General features: G+C 41.8%; 1 protein-coding gene across 3 annotated transcripts; it reads left to right on the forward strand.

The window, feature by feature from the left end:
* Positions 1 to 449: 449 nt before the first annotated feature.
* ptpn3 (protein tyrosine phosphatase non-receptor type 3) lies at positions 450 to 16500 on the forward strand. 3 transcript variants are annotated; one of them, XM_044207253.1, is made up of 27 exons: positions 451 to 623; positions 1319 to 1385; positions 1966 to 2107; positions 3195 to 3329; positions 3492 to 3534; positions 3687 to 3768; positions 4643 to 4687; positions 4785 to 4837; positions 5023 to 5140; positions 5238 to 5325; positions 5428 to 5516; positions 5600 to 5663; positions 6161 to 6363; positions 6455 to 6580; positions 6745 to 6906; positions 7411 to 7510; positions 7618 to 7695; positions 7841 to 7897; positions 9927 to 10083; positions 10194 to 10369; positions 10697 to 10787; positions 10963 to 11024; positions 11138 to 11284; positions 12006 to 12134; positions 13311 to 13456; positions 13543 to 13678; positions 15834 to 16500. In XM_044207253.1, the coding sequence occupies exons 3-27, from the start codon at positions 2039 to 2041 to the stop codon at positions 15906 to 15908; spliced, it is 2631 nt and encodes an 876-aa protein (XP_044063188.1). In that variant the 5' UTR covers positions 451 to 623; positions 1319 to 1385; positions 1966 to 2038; the 3' UTR covers positions 15909 to 16500. The 3 variants fall into 3 exon arrangements, with proteins under 3 accessions (XP_044063190.1, XP_044063188.1, XP_044063189.1); XM_044207254.1 differs by having other exon boundaries at positions 1322 to 1385; XM_044207255.1 differs by lacking the exon at positions 11138 to 11284 and having other exon boundaries at positions 450 to 623.
* Positions 16501 to 16734: the final 234 nt, after the last annotated feature.

Consider the following 16734-nt stretch of genomic DNA (forward strand, 5'->3'; position numbering starts at 1 on the left):
TGGGCTCTGGGTAATTGTGACGGCATTTCTCTGGGTCTTTTCTTATTTTTTCATAAAACAAACAATCAATCCATTAATTGAGAAAATAATCAGGAGATTAATACATATTGAAAATAATCATTAGTTACAGTCCTCTACAAAATAGTTAAAAATGAGCTCCACCTCAACAATAAAATGCTGCTTACGGATTAAAAAATGATTAATAATCAAATGATGTAATATATAATAGTGTTACAGTGTAGTTAGAGTCACAGGTGTCATTCTTCTGCATTTAGTACTTTGTAACAGAGTGTTTTTTCAGTGTGGTATTAGTACTTTTACTTAACTAAAGGGACTGAGGACTGTACTTCCTCCCCCACAGCTGTACTGTTTTGGTTTGTATTGCTCACTGTACTGTAGCCTATTTCCCATGCTTTGCGCGCGCGCCCCCTGGAGCGCGCATCCCAACGGGAGCGCGCGCGCCGAAGGGGCGGGGCCGCGCGGAGTCAGCGCAGCCAGGGATGAGAAACTTGTCCCGGATATTTACCTAAACTATACCTGGCTCTTCCGACGCGCCCCGTCCCGAGATTTCCACAGCGGACAGTCTGAGGAATATGATCCGTCTCTGAAGCGGGACGACTGAGGTACACAATCTTGGTTTTGTCTTTTAAACCTTCTCGTCCCCAAAAAAAGTAGTTGTAGTTACGAGTACAGCCGTGGTTGGAGGAAAGTGAGGCAGTGGAGTGTTCCTCCTTTTGGGTGTAGCTGTAGAAAACCTCAGGTTGTCAACAGGTTCCTTGTTCGCGCTGTGGCTCAAAGTACAGCGGGGTCACCGCAGAGTCCATTATCGACACACTGGGAGAGTCGGACAACAAGAATATGGGCCTATTACACTGAGATAGGCCCTGTTTATTCATTGATATGTGCACGTATGGGGCAGCAGGCTGTAGATTTGAGCTTTACCATCTGTGCTAGGTGTTTTTATATCCTATTATGTACACTTTTAACTTGTACAGATAAAGCTATGGCAGAAAAAACATATGTTGAAAGCATCATAAAGTAAGAAAAGTCTGTTTTTATTTCCTCATCTGTAGCTGTTATGTGGACACAAACCTCAACACATCAGAAATAGATGCAAGATGCAAAACACCCAGTGAAGTCATACATGACGATGTATCTGCTTTTAAATATAGCATTCACTTGTAAATTCATTAGACGCCTGCCTGTGAGAGGGTTATTATGGAAAACAAGCCATCAAACTAGGACCAGCTCTGTTTCAATATATTCAGAGTGTGTCACTGTGTTCAAACATTAACTCAAACACTGTGTGTCCTTTCAGAAGCAGCGTGAGACGGGCCGGCCTGGATCCATTAAATCGTTTACCTGGAAACCAAGACAGGACACATGTACGTTCATACACTTTCATGCATATAGATGCTCACACACACACACAAACACACACACACACACACACACACACACACAAACACACACAGATAGATATTCTCAAAGCTGGGGTAAGTTATTGTCATGCATGCATTAGTAGTGCATGTGTGCATTGCTTCCAGCGGCTGGTCTGAGATCAGTCGGTAGTGCTGTAGATGGGCGTATTCAACTCTGAAAATGTTTAACATTCTTATCATTCAGCAGCCTGCGAAAGGCGGAGAGATGCAGAGGGAGAGCAGCAGGGAGAGGGAAGGGACATGTTCAGACCCAGGCCAAATAATAAGGAATTACACAAACACACACACACATACACACACACACACACACACACACACACACACAGACACACACACACCCACACAGTCACTCCTTCGCATTCATGGCGCATTACTCACTGCAGCCCGATGCTCCATCCAGCACATATATTACTCACCGCACAATGTCATCCTGGGGGAGGTGCTTTTATTGGAGGATAACAAACTGGAAACATCGGACACTGTTTTTGTGGTTGTGTGTGTGCGTGCGTTTGTGTGTTTCCAGGTCCCCTCTCAGTGACGAGCTGAGGGCAAGGTGTTTGTCTTGAGAGGGAGGCAGAGTTACTGTGGTAACAGACATGCCAAAACCGGACCTGCTCTGTCTAGTTCAGCTGCTGGACGGCACTATCGAGACCTTCAGAGTCAGCGTGCGTAACACACACACACACACACACACACACAGACATACACACAGTTTCCTGTCTGTCATTAGGGAGATCATGTGTTGTTCCTATCTGTCTCTGTGCTCTGCTAATGATCGTAGTGTCACTCACCGCATGATATAGTGGCTGACAATTCTTTCCCATTCCCATTGATCCACATCTCTTGTTCAACACTGTGACCTTGGTTTTTGAAGGACACGCTCACCTCCCGCAGATAACAGAGCTTGTCACACTTAGGAGCCATCACCATATCATGTCATACGCAGCCTGACAGCAGTATACACACACACACACACACACACACACACACACACACACACACACACACACACACACACACACTGACAAGCATACATACACATGCAGAACGGCAATCACAATATTGCTTTGTAACAGCTGTGCAGCATCTTTATGTGAATGGTGGGAGAGCAGGGAGAGTGCTGTGGTTGTGAAGGATTCCACTATTAAACCCTCCATTACTCTCTTTTTACGGCTCCTGTGTTTCTCGTGTTTAGATAAGGTTTATTGTTTTCATTTTTCACAAATTCTTCACTAATAAAGAACAAGTTTTTGAGGCCGGTTTCAACTTCACCCAGATGTTGGGTCCACACAGATCAAAAATTACTGTGTTTCCTGCTGCAGCAACACACTGTTCGCGGCAGTTTACAGTAAACATGATCCTCTTGTGATGTAAATATGCTTCTGGTAACAGAAAGTGGGGAGAAAAATGGGGAGAAAATGCGAATGAGCTGCAGGTTATCCCTCAAAGTGATTAATAAAACAATGAATAGTTAAATAAGTGTTGTGCTGCAGATGAGCTTTTGGAAATCAGATTTTCACCTGGATATATGCATTATTGATTGTTTTTGTCTGATTCACAACCATTTGTAACATTAAAAATAACAACGGAGAAACTCACAGATTTTGAAAAACATAATAATTATCCCTGTCTATACAGTAAGCACTGCTGCAACATATGGCACGGTATATTTAGATGTACAAATAAGCAACCGTTAAATGTCACTCAAAGTTTTGGCTGATATTAATGTTGTTTGTTGTTTCCATCTTTCAGAAGCAGGATGAAGGTGTGGTTCTGTTGGACCAAGTATGCGACCACCTGGGCCTGCAAGAGAGGCAGCTCTTCAGTCTGCAGATCAGAGAATCCAGCACAGCCATCGCCTCTATCACAGCCAACACACACTCTCCCGTGAGCTCACTGTTCATCTGCTGCACATTTGGGCTGAGACTGTAATGTATTGCACTCCCTGATTGCTGTTGATAATGATGATGATAACCACAGGGTATACTCACATAAATGCTTTTTTTAGCCCAAGTTAACCATTACCCTTAATGAATTTCTTTCTCTCAGAGATGGTTGGAGCCTGAGAAACCCTTGAAGAAGCAGATAAAAGGTATCTGACTTGTTCTGGCTCCAGAGAATTCACTGTCTTTACCTAGAATTACTTCTCTTGACATTTTTAAAATTTTGTTTTAAAATATATTTCAATACATTTATAGATCCATAGATATATGCCATTTTTGACTAGATGACATTTCTCTGCAGGTCTTGCTTCTCCATTTTATCTGAACTTCAGAGTACGATTCTTCATCTCTGATCCCAACTCTCTGCAGCGTGAACAGACAAGGTTAGTATATGTGCCTCTCAGTTATGTTTGTTTTTGTAGAGGCCATTTATCACTAGATATTGATCTGGAGAAGTTGTATGACTCAGAAAGGTCCTTTTCGCTGAGGTTTTGGATAAAAACTAATGATTTACTTGTTGGTTTCTATTTATTTAAAAAAAAAATGTTCATGATTAATGTTTGGCTCACTCCCTGGCCAAATAAATACATTCTTGTTTTTGTGATACAGTGGAAGCTCTAAATGAAAGTCAAACAAGACTAAGAGTCTACAGCAATGCTAGCTGCTCTGTGAGGCTGAACTTAGGCACAGTAGTGCTTTGAACTAAATGCTAACATGGGCACAATGACAATGCTAACATGCTGGTATTTAGCAGGTGTAATGTTTACCATGTTCATCTTAGTTTAGTGTGTTAGCATGCTAACATTTGCTAATTAGCACTAAACACAAAGTACAGCTGAGGCTGATGAGAGTGTCATTAGTTTTTGTAGATATTTGGTCATACAACTACAGCGTTGGACAAATTACAATTTTGACCTGATCATGGCAAGTTAAGGGATCACCAACATTATTACAGTTGATCCTGAGGAAGGCCCAAATGTGTGTACCAGATTTCATGGCAGTCCACCCAATTGTTGTTGAGATACTTCACTCAAAACCACAAATGTCAACCTCATGGTTGAGCTAGAGGAAAACCCAGAGCTCACCAAAGTTAGTAGGATCCATCCTCTGGGAACCATGAATGTCTATAGAAAATATTGTGCCAATCCATGTAGTAGATGTTGAGATATTTCTCAGGATAAGTTACAACTTTGACTTGCTAGTGGCGCCAGATGAAAAGTCAGTCTTGGTAAAGTTACTCTTGTCTCGTCCCTGCAGGCACCTGTACTTCCTCCAGATCAGGAGTGACATTAAAGAAGGACGGTTAGTAACACAAACACAAACTCAACCACCAATCCATCCCCTTGTGCACAGTTTGTATTTAGCTGTTACAATGTGTAATCATGGAGTATGATTGCAGGTTGCGGTGCCCGCTGAGTGCAGCTGTAGTGTTGGCCTCTTACGCTGTGCAGTGTAAGTCATATCTCTTCCTAGAGAAGCAAATGATTAATGACTTAATAATAACTGTGTGAGTAATTATTCCTGTTGAGGATACTCTCAATAAGCAGCAGCTCTCTTACAGTACCCCAGATGTCAGTGTGTGGATCTGGTTATGTGTTTCTGTGTGGTTGTTCAGTGTCTCTGTCAATCACCCGCAGCGGAGATTGGAGATCATTGTCCGTCCCGACTTCCTGGTTACCTCTCGAAGTGCCACTTCATTCCTGAGCAGGATGAAGACTTCCTGTCTAAAGTGGAGGATCTGCATCCACAGCACAAGTAATTCAGTTCAATACATCTAGTTGCCACTGAAAAACAACAGGTTTGTTGTGCAGTTGGTTGTACTGTATATGACTGTGTGTGTGTGTGTTCACAGGGGGCTGAAGCAGAGCGAGGCAGAGCTGTGTTTCCTAAACACAGCACGGACGCTGGAGTTGTATGGAGTGGAGCTGCATGCCGCCATGGTAGTGTGATTGCCTCGATTAAACTCTAATGTAATATCTCGTGTTCTAGTTTAACTTCCTGTCATGTATGACACTTTTTTGTCTCATCTTTCTTTCTCTCAGGATGTCAACAACGCCCCTCTGATGGTGGGTTTGGCCTCCAGTGGTGTTGCAGTATTCTGTAATATGATTTGCTCCAGTTTCTTCCCTTGGTGAGTGACGATGCCACTAATTACATGGCTTGTTTCCTATATTTTCTGTAAGCCTTCAACCAAATTGCATTCTTCACATGTAGGGGGAACATCATCAAGATTTCATTCAAGAGGAGACGCTTTCTTATACATCTGAAACGTAAACATGTGAGTCCCTCTACCGTTTATTTGTTCTTAATAGTTTAAAGATCTGCTCTGAACAAATTGCTGCTTTTAATTGCTCTACAAACTTGGCTGGTAAATCCATTGAAAGTTTGGAGTCAGCACAATTTTTTGGGATTGTTTTTATATTGAGCCGTGATGTAATTATAGCTAAAATTAGAATTTTTATTTTTTCTTGTTGGAGCAAGGAATTTATGCTCAACACTTTCATTTTTCAACAAAACTTCATAAATACAAGCTTGAATACTACATAGTCCGAATATGTACATAGATGCGAATATGGCATTGATTGAAGGATTCATATCCACACTTTTGGCAGTAAATAATAAATCATTCATAAAAAATATGAGAAGAGGCAGTGTTTTATTGCCAGAAACAAAAGCAACCTGAGCAGCTTAAGTTACATAACAGAGATGTGACCTTGAATATTGGAGTTACAATATAAAGCATAACAAAAAACCTAAACTCTGTAACTCTGCCAGGGGGAAACCCAGGATTGTGAGGTGTCTCTGGTTCTGCCCTGCCCCAAGACCTGTAAGAACCTGTGGAGGTCCTGCGTGGATCATCACTCCTTCTTCAGCTCCAGCCGGACTGCCAGGAGCCCCAAACATAACAACAGCACGGTTCAGTCCTACAGAAAGCTGATAACACAACACCTGGGCCTTGGCAACAGTAAAACTGAGAGGTGAGCCTGCACCTGGACGTGTATATTCACATGCATATTCTTGTCATAAACACTGAACCAAATGTTCTTTCTTTTCCTTCCTAATTTGCAGTGGTCCAGTGTGCCAGCGTGTGGTGGGAGGGATGGTGTGGAACCCAGTCCTGCGGAGGTCACTTTCATCAGAGCATCTGGAGACCAAGAGTCTGCCCTCTAGATCCCCCCCAACCACCCCCAACTGGTACGACCTGCAGGTTCAACCGCGACTATAAAGAGATGCTGCAGTTTTTGTTTAAGGCCTCAGCATCTCTTTGAGCTCACATTGTGTCCCGTCATTTGATAAAATCTTATACTCTCCTGGTTTTGAGCAAAACCGACCTGACTGCTGGTTTGTCTCTCTGGCAGGCGAAGTCCTCGAGTTCGCCACGGCATCTCTAAACCTCGCCCATCCTCGGTTGAATTGACCAATGAGCTGAAAGATATGTCAGAGGGGGAGGATGTCTTCTACACATACAGGGCATCTGTGAGCAGCAGCAAGGACAGTGAGGGAGACGCTTCACCGCATCAGTTAGTATCAGTTACAACAGGAATGGTTTCTCTCAATTCAGTGGGCTTAGGTGGTGCGACATATGTTAGGGCTGAAAGTTTAATAATTTTTATATGCAACTGAAAGTTTTAATTAGTGACTGTTTAAACAAGTGTTATGACAGCTGTTGCCACCAAATTTACCAAGATTAATTTGTTAATGTTCATTCCGTGAGTTGGCCAATCTACTGAAAGAAACTCCCAGCTGGTTAATAACCTTTTAAATAAGCCTTTCTTCACTAGTTAGCCACGGCCATAGATGGTTAATTCGAAAAAGAATCATTTTGATATCTGGTTTGGAAAGAGAGAGTGGTTAAATTTGTGATTATCAGTAAAACTTGTGCTTCAATTTTTAGAAAATAATTGCCATTTAAATCAGAATTGCAATATTGGTCAAAAATATTAAATATTTTCCCCAAAGTATTATTATTATTATTATTAATCTATAAATCAGGGTGAAAAAAATCTTTATTTCATCTCTTTCAGGCTTTCTGGCATGTATAATCATGTGACAGATGAGGCTTTGTTGCAAACTGATGACAGTATAGGAGAGGATGGTGACCACAGCTTACCTCACTACGATAAGGTCTGTTATAACTAAAAATAATAATATAAATAAAATAACTGTATTACTGTCTATCCATCCATGTGTGTGCATATGTGAGTTCATTCTGAGCACTTGTGTCTATGCAGGGAGCTCTCGGCGACGGTGACTTGATGCTAATATGTATTGCCCCTGATCATGAGGGCAAGTTTGGCTTCAATGTTAAAGTGGGTCTCTCTTACACTCTTCGTGTGTCTCTTACCCTCACTACACAAGGCGATGTTTTATGTTTGTTTTCTTTTACTCGCACACATTATGTTTATGTTGTCACTCCTCCACTCTTGCTCCATTTAATTTCCCAACTCCTCTTAGGGTGGGGTGGATCAGAAGATGCCTCTAGCCATATCCCACGTTAAACCTGACTCTCCGGTAAGAAAAGACTCAGATGTGTTTGTGTCTCCAGGTTGTGTCAGAATAAATTTATGATGAAATGTAAACACAATATGGACTGATGGATAGATATTTAGCCAGATATACTGGAATGAAAAAGAGCTGTGAAGATTAGCAAATTAATTGCTCAGTTGCTCAACAGAAAAATTAATTAATTAATTAATAATAATAACTTTATTTTAACCTTTTAAAAACAGAGTTTACAAAGGGCTTTGACAGACAAGGCATAGCAGAAACGGATATCCAGAGGGCAATATAACAGCATTAAGCCAAACAGAAATGCCAAACAAAGCAAGACAACTTAAAAACATGACAAAGAAAATAAAAACAAATGGAAACAGTAAAAGAGATGAATAAAAGGACGACATCACAATAAAGCAAGTCTATAAAGATGAGTTTTAAAAAGTGGTTTAAAAGAAGGCACTGATGAAGGTATATGTGTGTGTCGTCTGCGTTGCAATGAAAAGAGACATTGTGATGTTGGATGATTTGTTCAAATGGAAGCATGTAGATAGAAAATAAAATTGGACCTAAAATTGAACCTTGCGGTACACCACAGGTAATGTAAGTTGTAGAGGATGCGTAGTTACCTAAGGTGACCACGTAGGTTTTTTCTAAAAGGTAAGAATAAAACCAACCAAGTGCAGTGTCCTTGATACCAACCCAATTGGCAACTATTCTGATGAGCGATTAAGCGTGTAAGTCATTTGTAAAGCAAAATTGCCAGTGAGATAGTAAACTGTATGTCTTTGAGTTTTTGACTGTTGGTCGGACAAAACAATTTGAAGATGTCACCTTTGGCTTTACGACACTGTGGACATTTTTCACTATTTTCCGATTATTTAAGACAGCTTAATTGATCATTTAAAAAAAGAAAATTATAGCTAGTAATAGCCGAATGTAATTTTTTGGCGTAAGGAGATCATCAGATACAAAATAGGTAATAGGAAAGTTCAGAATACATGTATGTCACATGTCGCACAGATGGCTTATGGCATAATCAGATCAAAGACAAAATTGCCATTGTGTAAAGATGACGTGTACAGAATTTTAGCACCATTGGGCAAAAGCTGAATTTGATAGCAAGTAAGTCTGTTATCCTGCAGACAAGACCTGAACCCTGGTCACCACGAGGTACTGGGTCCCACTAGAAGGCAGGTGCTTATGTCGTTGAGCTACAAAGCAACACATGAATATCAGGTTTTGGCAAAATAAGGCATTCAACCCTATGTAAACCCCCAAGTCATGCCATTACAATAACAATTCGGTTCCCGCACTCCGTGCATGGACCTCTAAGAAGTGAACCTTTCAGGGAAAATCTAATCTTCTCTAGCTTGATGTCATATAATACATCCTTGAACTGTGGATAGGTGGTGATACATGTCTCCATTTCAGAAGTATGAGGCGTCTAGCTATAAGAGAGGTAAAAGGCATAATTCCATTAAAATACAGGGGAGTATTAGTCCTGGGGGGAGCACCAAATAGGGCTGTAAGAGTATCAAGTGGAATGTCCACACCAGATATATCCCTAAAGGATTTAAAAATGTCTGTCCAGAATTCAGATAAGCGGGGGCAGGTCCAGAGCATGTGGACCATGTCAGCAGGTGATTGTCCACAGCGGTTACATGCGTGACTTGTGCCACGAAATATCCTTGCTAGTCTAGCATTAGTGTAATGAATGTGATGTAAAATCTTACATTGCATAAGACTAACACCCCCAAATCCTGCTCCCAAGCGACTTTAAGATTGTTAAGAGTTTCATGCTTAATGGAATCAATTTCAGAGTGAGTAGGCTGTTTTGGAAATTCTGGAAATTGCTTTTGTAAAAAATGTCTAATCTGGAAGCGTAATAGATGAGATCCAGGCAAATTGAATCTTTCAGACAGGTCTGCTAAGCTAATATCAGCTGATTTATTGGTCAAGCTCAATCGTTAGTTGCAGAGATAGATGATGTATGGTGTAGCGATATAAAGATGTCAGCTTTTAATTGACCCTGTGTTGTTTGTAGGCAGGTCGATGTGAGCCCAAACTCCTGGAGGGAGACCTGGTGGTGCTCATCAACGGTCGAGACATTTCTGAACACACACATGACCAGGTTGTCATGTTCATACGAGCCAGCAGAGAGTCACACTCCAGAGAGCTGGCCTTGCTTATCAGACGTAAAGGTGTGTGTACACACTGAAGTGCTGAAGCAGCGTGTGATCCAAGTGTGCACACTGTCTTGTCATGTTTCTATGAATATTTATCACAGCCTTGAACTGTCCTTGTATTCCAGGTCCTGGCCGGGTGGCACCCCTGCTGCAGTTACCTCCCGCCCTCACACTTACTGGTCAATCACAGGGAGACAAGCCACAGTCATCTGGCCAGTCGGAGCAGGTCACGACACTGGAGGAATCAATGAGACAGCTGGAGAGAGGAATACAGTCTGGCACACTCTGTTTCCATTTCGAGGTATATGAAATGCAGGTGGGAGCTAAACAGTGAACAGGTATTCAAAAGTGTATATATAAGCAGGACCAAAATGCATCTTTATTTTAAGTAGGATTTAGTTTGTCCCACTCAGTTATTGGGGGGGTGTCATAATAAGCCTTTAAAGTGCTGATTTTGGGACGGATGTCGGCCCTAATCTTCACTTGGACTCTGCTCCTGACAATCTAAAACAAAGATGTCGTGACTGGCCTGGAATTTTTAGTCTTTGTTTGTGTATGTTTCTCTGTGTGTGTTTACGTGTGTGTGTGTGTGTGTGTGTGTGTGTGTTTGTGTGCTTGTAATTTCTAGAATTTATACAAGAGGAAGCCTGGTCTGTCACTAAACTGCGCTCGGCTCTCTGAGAACATGGACAAGAATCGATATAAGGATGTTTTACCTTGTAAGTTATTCTGACTATCTGTACCCCCCCACCACACACACACAAACTCAATCCCTCCCACCCACAGCTCTGTGCTATTTGATCTGGAGCTGTGGCACCTCTTGAAATTTAATTGGTTGAGTCTGCGGTGCGTCGACAGCTCTGATATGACCCTCACACCCTGCTCTCCTTTCAGATGATGCTACCAGAGTGGTGCTCCAGGGCCAGGAGGACTACATCAACGCCAGCCACATCACGGTGCGCATCACTGATATGAAACTGCATGTCTAGTCCCTGTCTGACATTTCATGTAAACGCATCCTCTATGTGATGCGTGTGTATCTTTGTGTGTTTATTTGTCTGTCTCTTAGGTGGCGCCCCCGGTGTCTGGTGTATGTTTACGTTATGTTGCGGCTCAGGGTCCATTGCCACAGACCTGCACTCACTTTTGGCAGACTGTTTGGGAGCAACAGACACACACCATCATCATGCTAACAACTCTGACAGAGAGGGGACGGGTATACATACTTCTACACGTTCATACTTTCATACTGTAAACAGCCACATTTACACAGTAAATGAGTACACAAGCAAGGGAGACACTTGAAATTACACAGATCAATATCAGCGATGCATTAACACGATTACTGCAGAACATATTGCACATTGTTACATGATGTTTTATTTGATACATAATTACTGTAATTACAAGGTTCAGCGGTGATGTTTGCGCCCAAAAATAATCAATTGGCACAGCTGTGAGTAATTACAGGGTTTCACAGTATAGATAATAGCTAAATGTAAATGTGAGCAGGATGCCAATGAGATAAATCATTTGAGGGTCAAGACACATCCACACAGAGACAGAGGCAGCGACATATCAAGGTCCTGTTGAATGAAGATGTCTCTGTCTCAGCTGTTGCTTAGTAACCAGATGCTTTCATTAATTGATAATTTTCCTGATATTCGTCAAGTGCCCTGAGTTTCTCTCTGCTTGAGGATCACACACACGCACACACACACACAAGCACACAATTTGACAATCAGTTCACATCCTGCTCCTGATGAATTGCTTTTGTTCCTCAGACTGCCGGGTGGAACATACCATGCTGCTGAATATGAGTTTGATTTCATGAGAGCCGAGCGCAGCTGATGTAGCAGCAGTAGTAAATTGTGTCCTGACTGATGACTCATGTCAGATGTAATGTAATTTGTCGGTGATGTCATATACACTTGCAGACCAAGTGCCACCAGTACTGGCCGCATCCGCCTGAAGTGAAGGATTATGGGCACATGCGAGTGAAGTGTCACTCAGAGGAGTGTAACCTGGCGTATGTAACACGACAGTTCACGCTGACACACACAAAGGTACGTACCAAAAAGAGTTGCAATGATTAGTCGATTAATCAGAATATAATTGGCAACTATTTTGATAATTGAATAATCGTTTAAAGTGCAAAATCTAAACATTCTCTTGTTTAAGCTTCTCACATGTGAAAATGTGTTGCTTTTCCTTGTCTTAACATTATAATAATTCAATATTTTGGGGTTTTGGACTTTTGGTCAAACAAAACAAGATGCCCTTGGCCTCTGGGACACTCTTTTCTGATCTTATACTGTATAGGTCAAACAACTAATTGATTGATCGAGAAGACTGACGGCAGATTAATCGATTACAAAGTGCAAAAATCACACCTGCTTTCATATCCACATGAGACATGAGCAAAGCATGACCATGGTCACACAATATGGAGCTTTTCTGTTTTGACATGTACCATGTTTGTGCAATATGTCACATACCAGAGCTCACCACAGGCAGCAGCCACTCCTGGCAAACTATCTGCAGCCAACATACAGTCACTTCCGTGTGGGTGGTTTGGTCTGTATGTGTGTGCGTGGGCAGGCGTGTGCATTAGTGTGTATTAACAGATTTTGTGGCATGCCCGTGTATAGGTGTGGGTGGGCGGGTGTGTTGATGTGCGGGTCTTTCTGAGAAGTTTATATGGTAGATAATCAGATTAACAGAGATGTTTTCCACATTGACTTCCACGGCGAACAGGTAAATAAACAGATAATGCTCAAGGAGGCATGAAGTCTGAAAGCACACACATGCATACACAGATACTGCTGTGTGGGCCCATCTGTTCCTCTGGCGGAGCGAGTTAATCCCTGCATGGAGTCACAGGCCACATGACCATTAGAAACTCTAAACTCAGCCATTCTCCTCCCCACCTTCACTTCCCCCCCCCCATCTCTGGTCTTTTCCTCTCTCCACCCCACCTGTTTTTCTGTTTTTCATCTCATTGTGTCCCTCTTCACTTCCTAATCTCAGTGTCACCTACTGGTCACGTGCAGGTTTGTTCTCGTCATCTGTTCTGTTTTTTCCACTACACCCTCTGTTTGAGCCTGTAGTGCTGCAGTGTTAGTCTCATGTGGGTGATATATTTCCCAAAGGTTACACGTTTATCATTTTAAATACAGGTTATGCAATATTTTAATTCTCTCTGATTATATACCTTTTTTTTGTCTGTGTGTGTGTGTTAGCGGGGTGAGGAACGTGCAGTCACACACCTCCAGTATGTCGCGTGGCCGGACCACGGCGTACCCGATGACCCTTCAGACTTCCTGCTGTTCATCAGCTCGGTCAGGGAGAGGAGGAGAGGTGAAGAACCACTAATGGTACACTGCAGGTAACACACAAGCCTTAATTAAACACTGACAGCATGCACTGTACCCGCCTCTACTGTACACTTAATGCTTTGAATTACTCTTTCAGCGCTGGGATTGGACGGACAGGTGTTCTGATCACCATGGAAACGGCGCTGACTCTGTTGGATGAGGGTCGGCCGGTGTTTCCGCTGGACATTGTCAAAACACTGAGAGATCAGCGAGCTATGATGGTCCAGACCACGGTACAGAGAAGGGTTTATGCTAAAAAGCTCAGCTTGTATTTATCAAATTATACTTTTGGCCACAGGATGTCCCCCTCATGAAATGTGTTATTTTATTGCATTATGATAACCTGTAGCTTGAGTTGAGCTTGTGTTCACAATACTTAGCACTTTGTTTTAGTTCATTTTATAGGAATCAGGTGGAAAAAACTTTTTTTCTTAGCTAAAGGGCTTGACACAAGGTGGGATGTAACCACAGACAACAGAAGTGCTATTTAACATTTCCAATTAACAGACGAGAGCAAGTAAAGGTCATGTAGAAAGTTTTGGGTGACAATTGTGCAGCTAGTCACAGTTGGAGAGGTGTTTTTTGTCTTTATATTTTCAAAATTGAGCATGTATGCTGCCAGGGTGTTTATCCCATTTCCTTTTTAGTGTTTACATTTTTGTATTTTAATGCTTTTTCTTGGCTCAATACAAAATGCTCAAATGCATGTATTGGTTTAAAAAAAATAAACATTTCAGTTTTTCTATTTCATTAGGCACACTGCAGTTAGTTTGAAATGTCAGACATCTGGTTTAATAGAGTTGAAGGAAAGTGATAAGCTTCTGGAAGATTGAAAAATCTGTCTGATGCTTAGAGTTTCTCTAAAAATACCATATAAATAACTTCAGGAATTTTCATAAGAGAGGAGACTGTGCCCAGAATTACTTTTTAAAGGCCAATGTCACAGTTTTTGACTTCTGTGGGGTCCTGTCATGTTTAACCTTCATTAATCCACTGATATGTGGCTGCCACAGTGTTATACTGATGGCTGATGAGCTGGTGCAAGAGGTTGGAAGCCGTGCTCTGTGGCACTTAGGTGGTATCTGTCGATGGAGGGGAAAGTGTTACTCATTTCTTTGATGGGAGGTAGTGCTGGGAATATGCCAGTCCTCTAGTCACAAGCCTGCTTCTAGGCCACTACTGCTACCACTATCACCCTTATTTTGAAAGGAGATCCAGTCCCTGAGGCTTCTTCTCTCTGATGTTTTTGTGCTGATGGAACGCTTCCGCCAGTTTCCCTCATGTGTATGTGTCTCTGACAGTAATGGAAAACATGCACAGTCAGAGGACAAACCTTTGTGTTAAGGATCCATATGTTGAAGGATAAAGCTGGCATTATTCTATGTTTTCCTTATCGTCAACAAATCCCTTTCAGTCGTATCACACAATCTTCCTCAGCAGATGGAGTTACCCAGTTGCCACAAATATTTAGTTTTATTTTTAGTAATGCTAGCAGTGTGGCTCTATGGATGGCAATGTCGGTCGGTCCGCCACTTTGGTTCAGACTGAAATATCTCAACAGCTATTTGATGGTTTGCCATGAAATTTTGTACAAACATTCATGGTTTTGAGACGATAAATCTTATAGACTATGCCGATCCTCTGACTTTTCCCGAGTTTGACATTTGTGATTTTGAGGGAACAGTTGGATGGATTGCCATGAATTCTCATCAGCCTCAGATGCAGTTTGTGTTTAGTGCTAATTAGCAAATATTGGCATGCTTACACCCTAAAACAAGGTGGTAAACATTATACCTGCTAAACATCAGCATGTTAGCATTGTCAATGTGAGCTTGTTAGCATGCTGACGTTACCATTTAGCTCAAAGCACCACTGTGACTAAGTACAGCTACACAGAGCTGCTAGAATGGCTGTAGACTCGTAGTCTTGTTAAAAAGGCTTGTTAATTTCCTAAAACAGCTGGGTACTGCAGTCTTTAGAAAATGTTATTTGAACTGCAGTAAAAAATGCATTTTTTGGGTCCCTATTTTCAGTTGCGTATTAACATGTATTTGGTGTGTTAGTGAGTGTTACTTCAACAGGACGGTGTATGTGAGATTAAAATAAACAACAGTGGACATGTTCATCGTAATGAAGAAACACGTTACCCAGTGCAATGTGGCTCATTGATGTGTTTTAATAGTTTTTTGACAACTGTGGAGCTCTGTGATACAGAACAATAAGCTATATCAAGCCTTTGGTTTCACAGACAATACCTGTTAGTAGGATCAGTTCATTGTCGATTTGTTCTTTTCATAGGAAAAATATAGAACATAAACAGTATTACCCTTTCAAAAACAGCGGTGTTGTCTAACAGCTAATAACACTTTGTATGTTGTTGTGTTACAGTGTCAGTTCCAGTTTGTGTGCGAGGCCATTGTGCGGGTCTACAAAGAGAAACGGGAGGGATCTACAGCACAGTAGCCCAAATCAGCAACAGGACCAGAACAGATGCACTTACCTTTTCAGCCTCATCTCATTGCAAGCGACTTCCACAGAGGGACTTCCAGCACTGTAACAGATTAACCTCTGTCAGCGCCTATGGGACTGGTACACAGACTGGATTATGAGAGTATAACTAGCTTCAGAGCACATCTGTCTGTGATCTGTGTAGCCTAGATTCAATGTGAGAGTATGAATCATACACCTAGTCTGCCTTAGTTTTTAATGCATTAGGCTTGTAGAAGCTTCGGTCTCCATAGAGACTGATGTAAAGACTGATGTGAGCTGCTCATTTCTGTCCAAGAGGCCACTCAGGAACGTTGCCTCTACTTATGAAGCTTTGTGTGCCTTAGAGACTAACGCCTCCCAGTCGATGGATTGAACAGGAAAACAGCGGCAGTCCAGGATCGTTATAATCTGTAGTTTATCTGTGTGTCCAAAGACGAAGAGCAAGGCAGGCTTTAGATCAGTACAGCAGATACTGTAAGGTCATGGTGGTCCGCCAGAGGAGCATCAAATCCACTGTTCAACACTCTTAAATTATTAAGACACTAAATAAACACACTGATTTATACTGATGCGTCTGCTTTGTCATTTCCTCTGATGGTGAACGTTATAAATTAGATCATTAAATGAGTCACTTTATGTTGAGATACTTTCAAGGCTCGGTGGTGTCTTACAGGAAATACAAGCCTCTTTCACACCTTGCAGAATGAAGCTGCTCACTGAAATGAAGAGTAGTCTGCTTATTTAACCTTCAGCTGAGTGCCTCTAAAGCTGGCATCATATCAGTGAAACTATCTCAGCA

This window comes from Siniperca chuatsi, linkage group LG9 (genome assembly GCF_020085105.1).
Source record: "Siniperca chuatsi isolate FFG_IHB_CAS linkage group LG9, ASM2008510v1, whole genome shotgun sequence".
NCBI lineage: Eukaryota > Metazoa > Chordata > Actinopteri > Centrarchiformes > Sinipercidae > Siniperca > Siniperca chuatsi.

Coding starts and splice junctions, on each gene's coding strand:
- ptpn3 (XM_044207253.1), top strand. CDS start 2,039: ATGCCAAAACCGGACCTGCTCTGTCTAGTTCAGCTGCTGGACGGCACT. Junction 3,535..3,686: donor CTTGAAGAAGCAGATAAAAG/GTATCTGACTTG, acceptor ATTTCTCTGCAG/GTCTTGCTTCTCCATTTTAT. Junction 10,084..10,193: donor CTTGCTTATCAGACGTAAAG/GTGTGTGTACAC, acceptor CTTGTATTCCAG/GTCCTGGCCGGGTGGCACCC.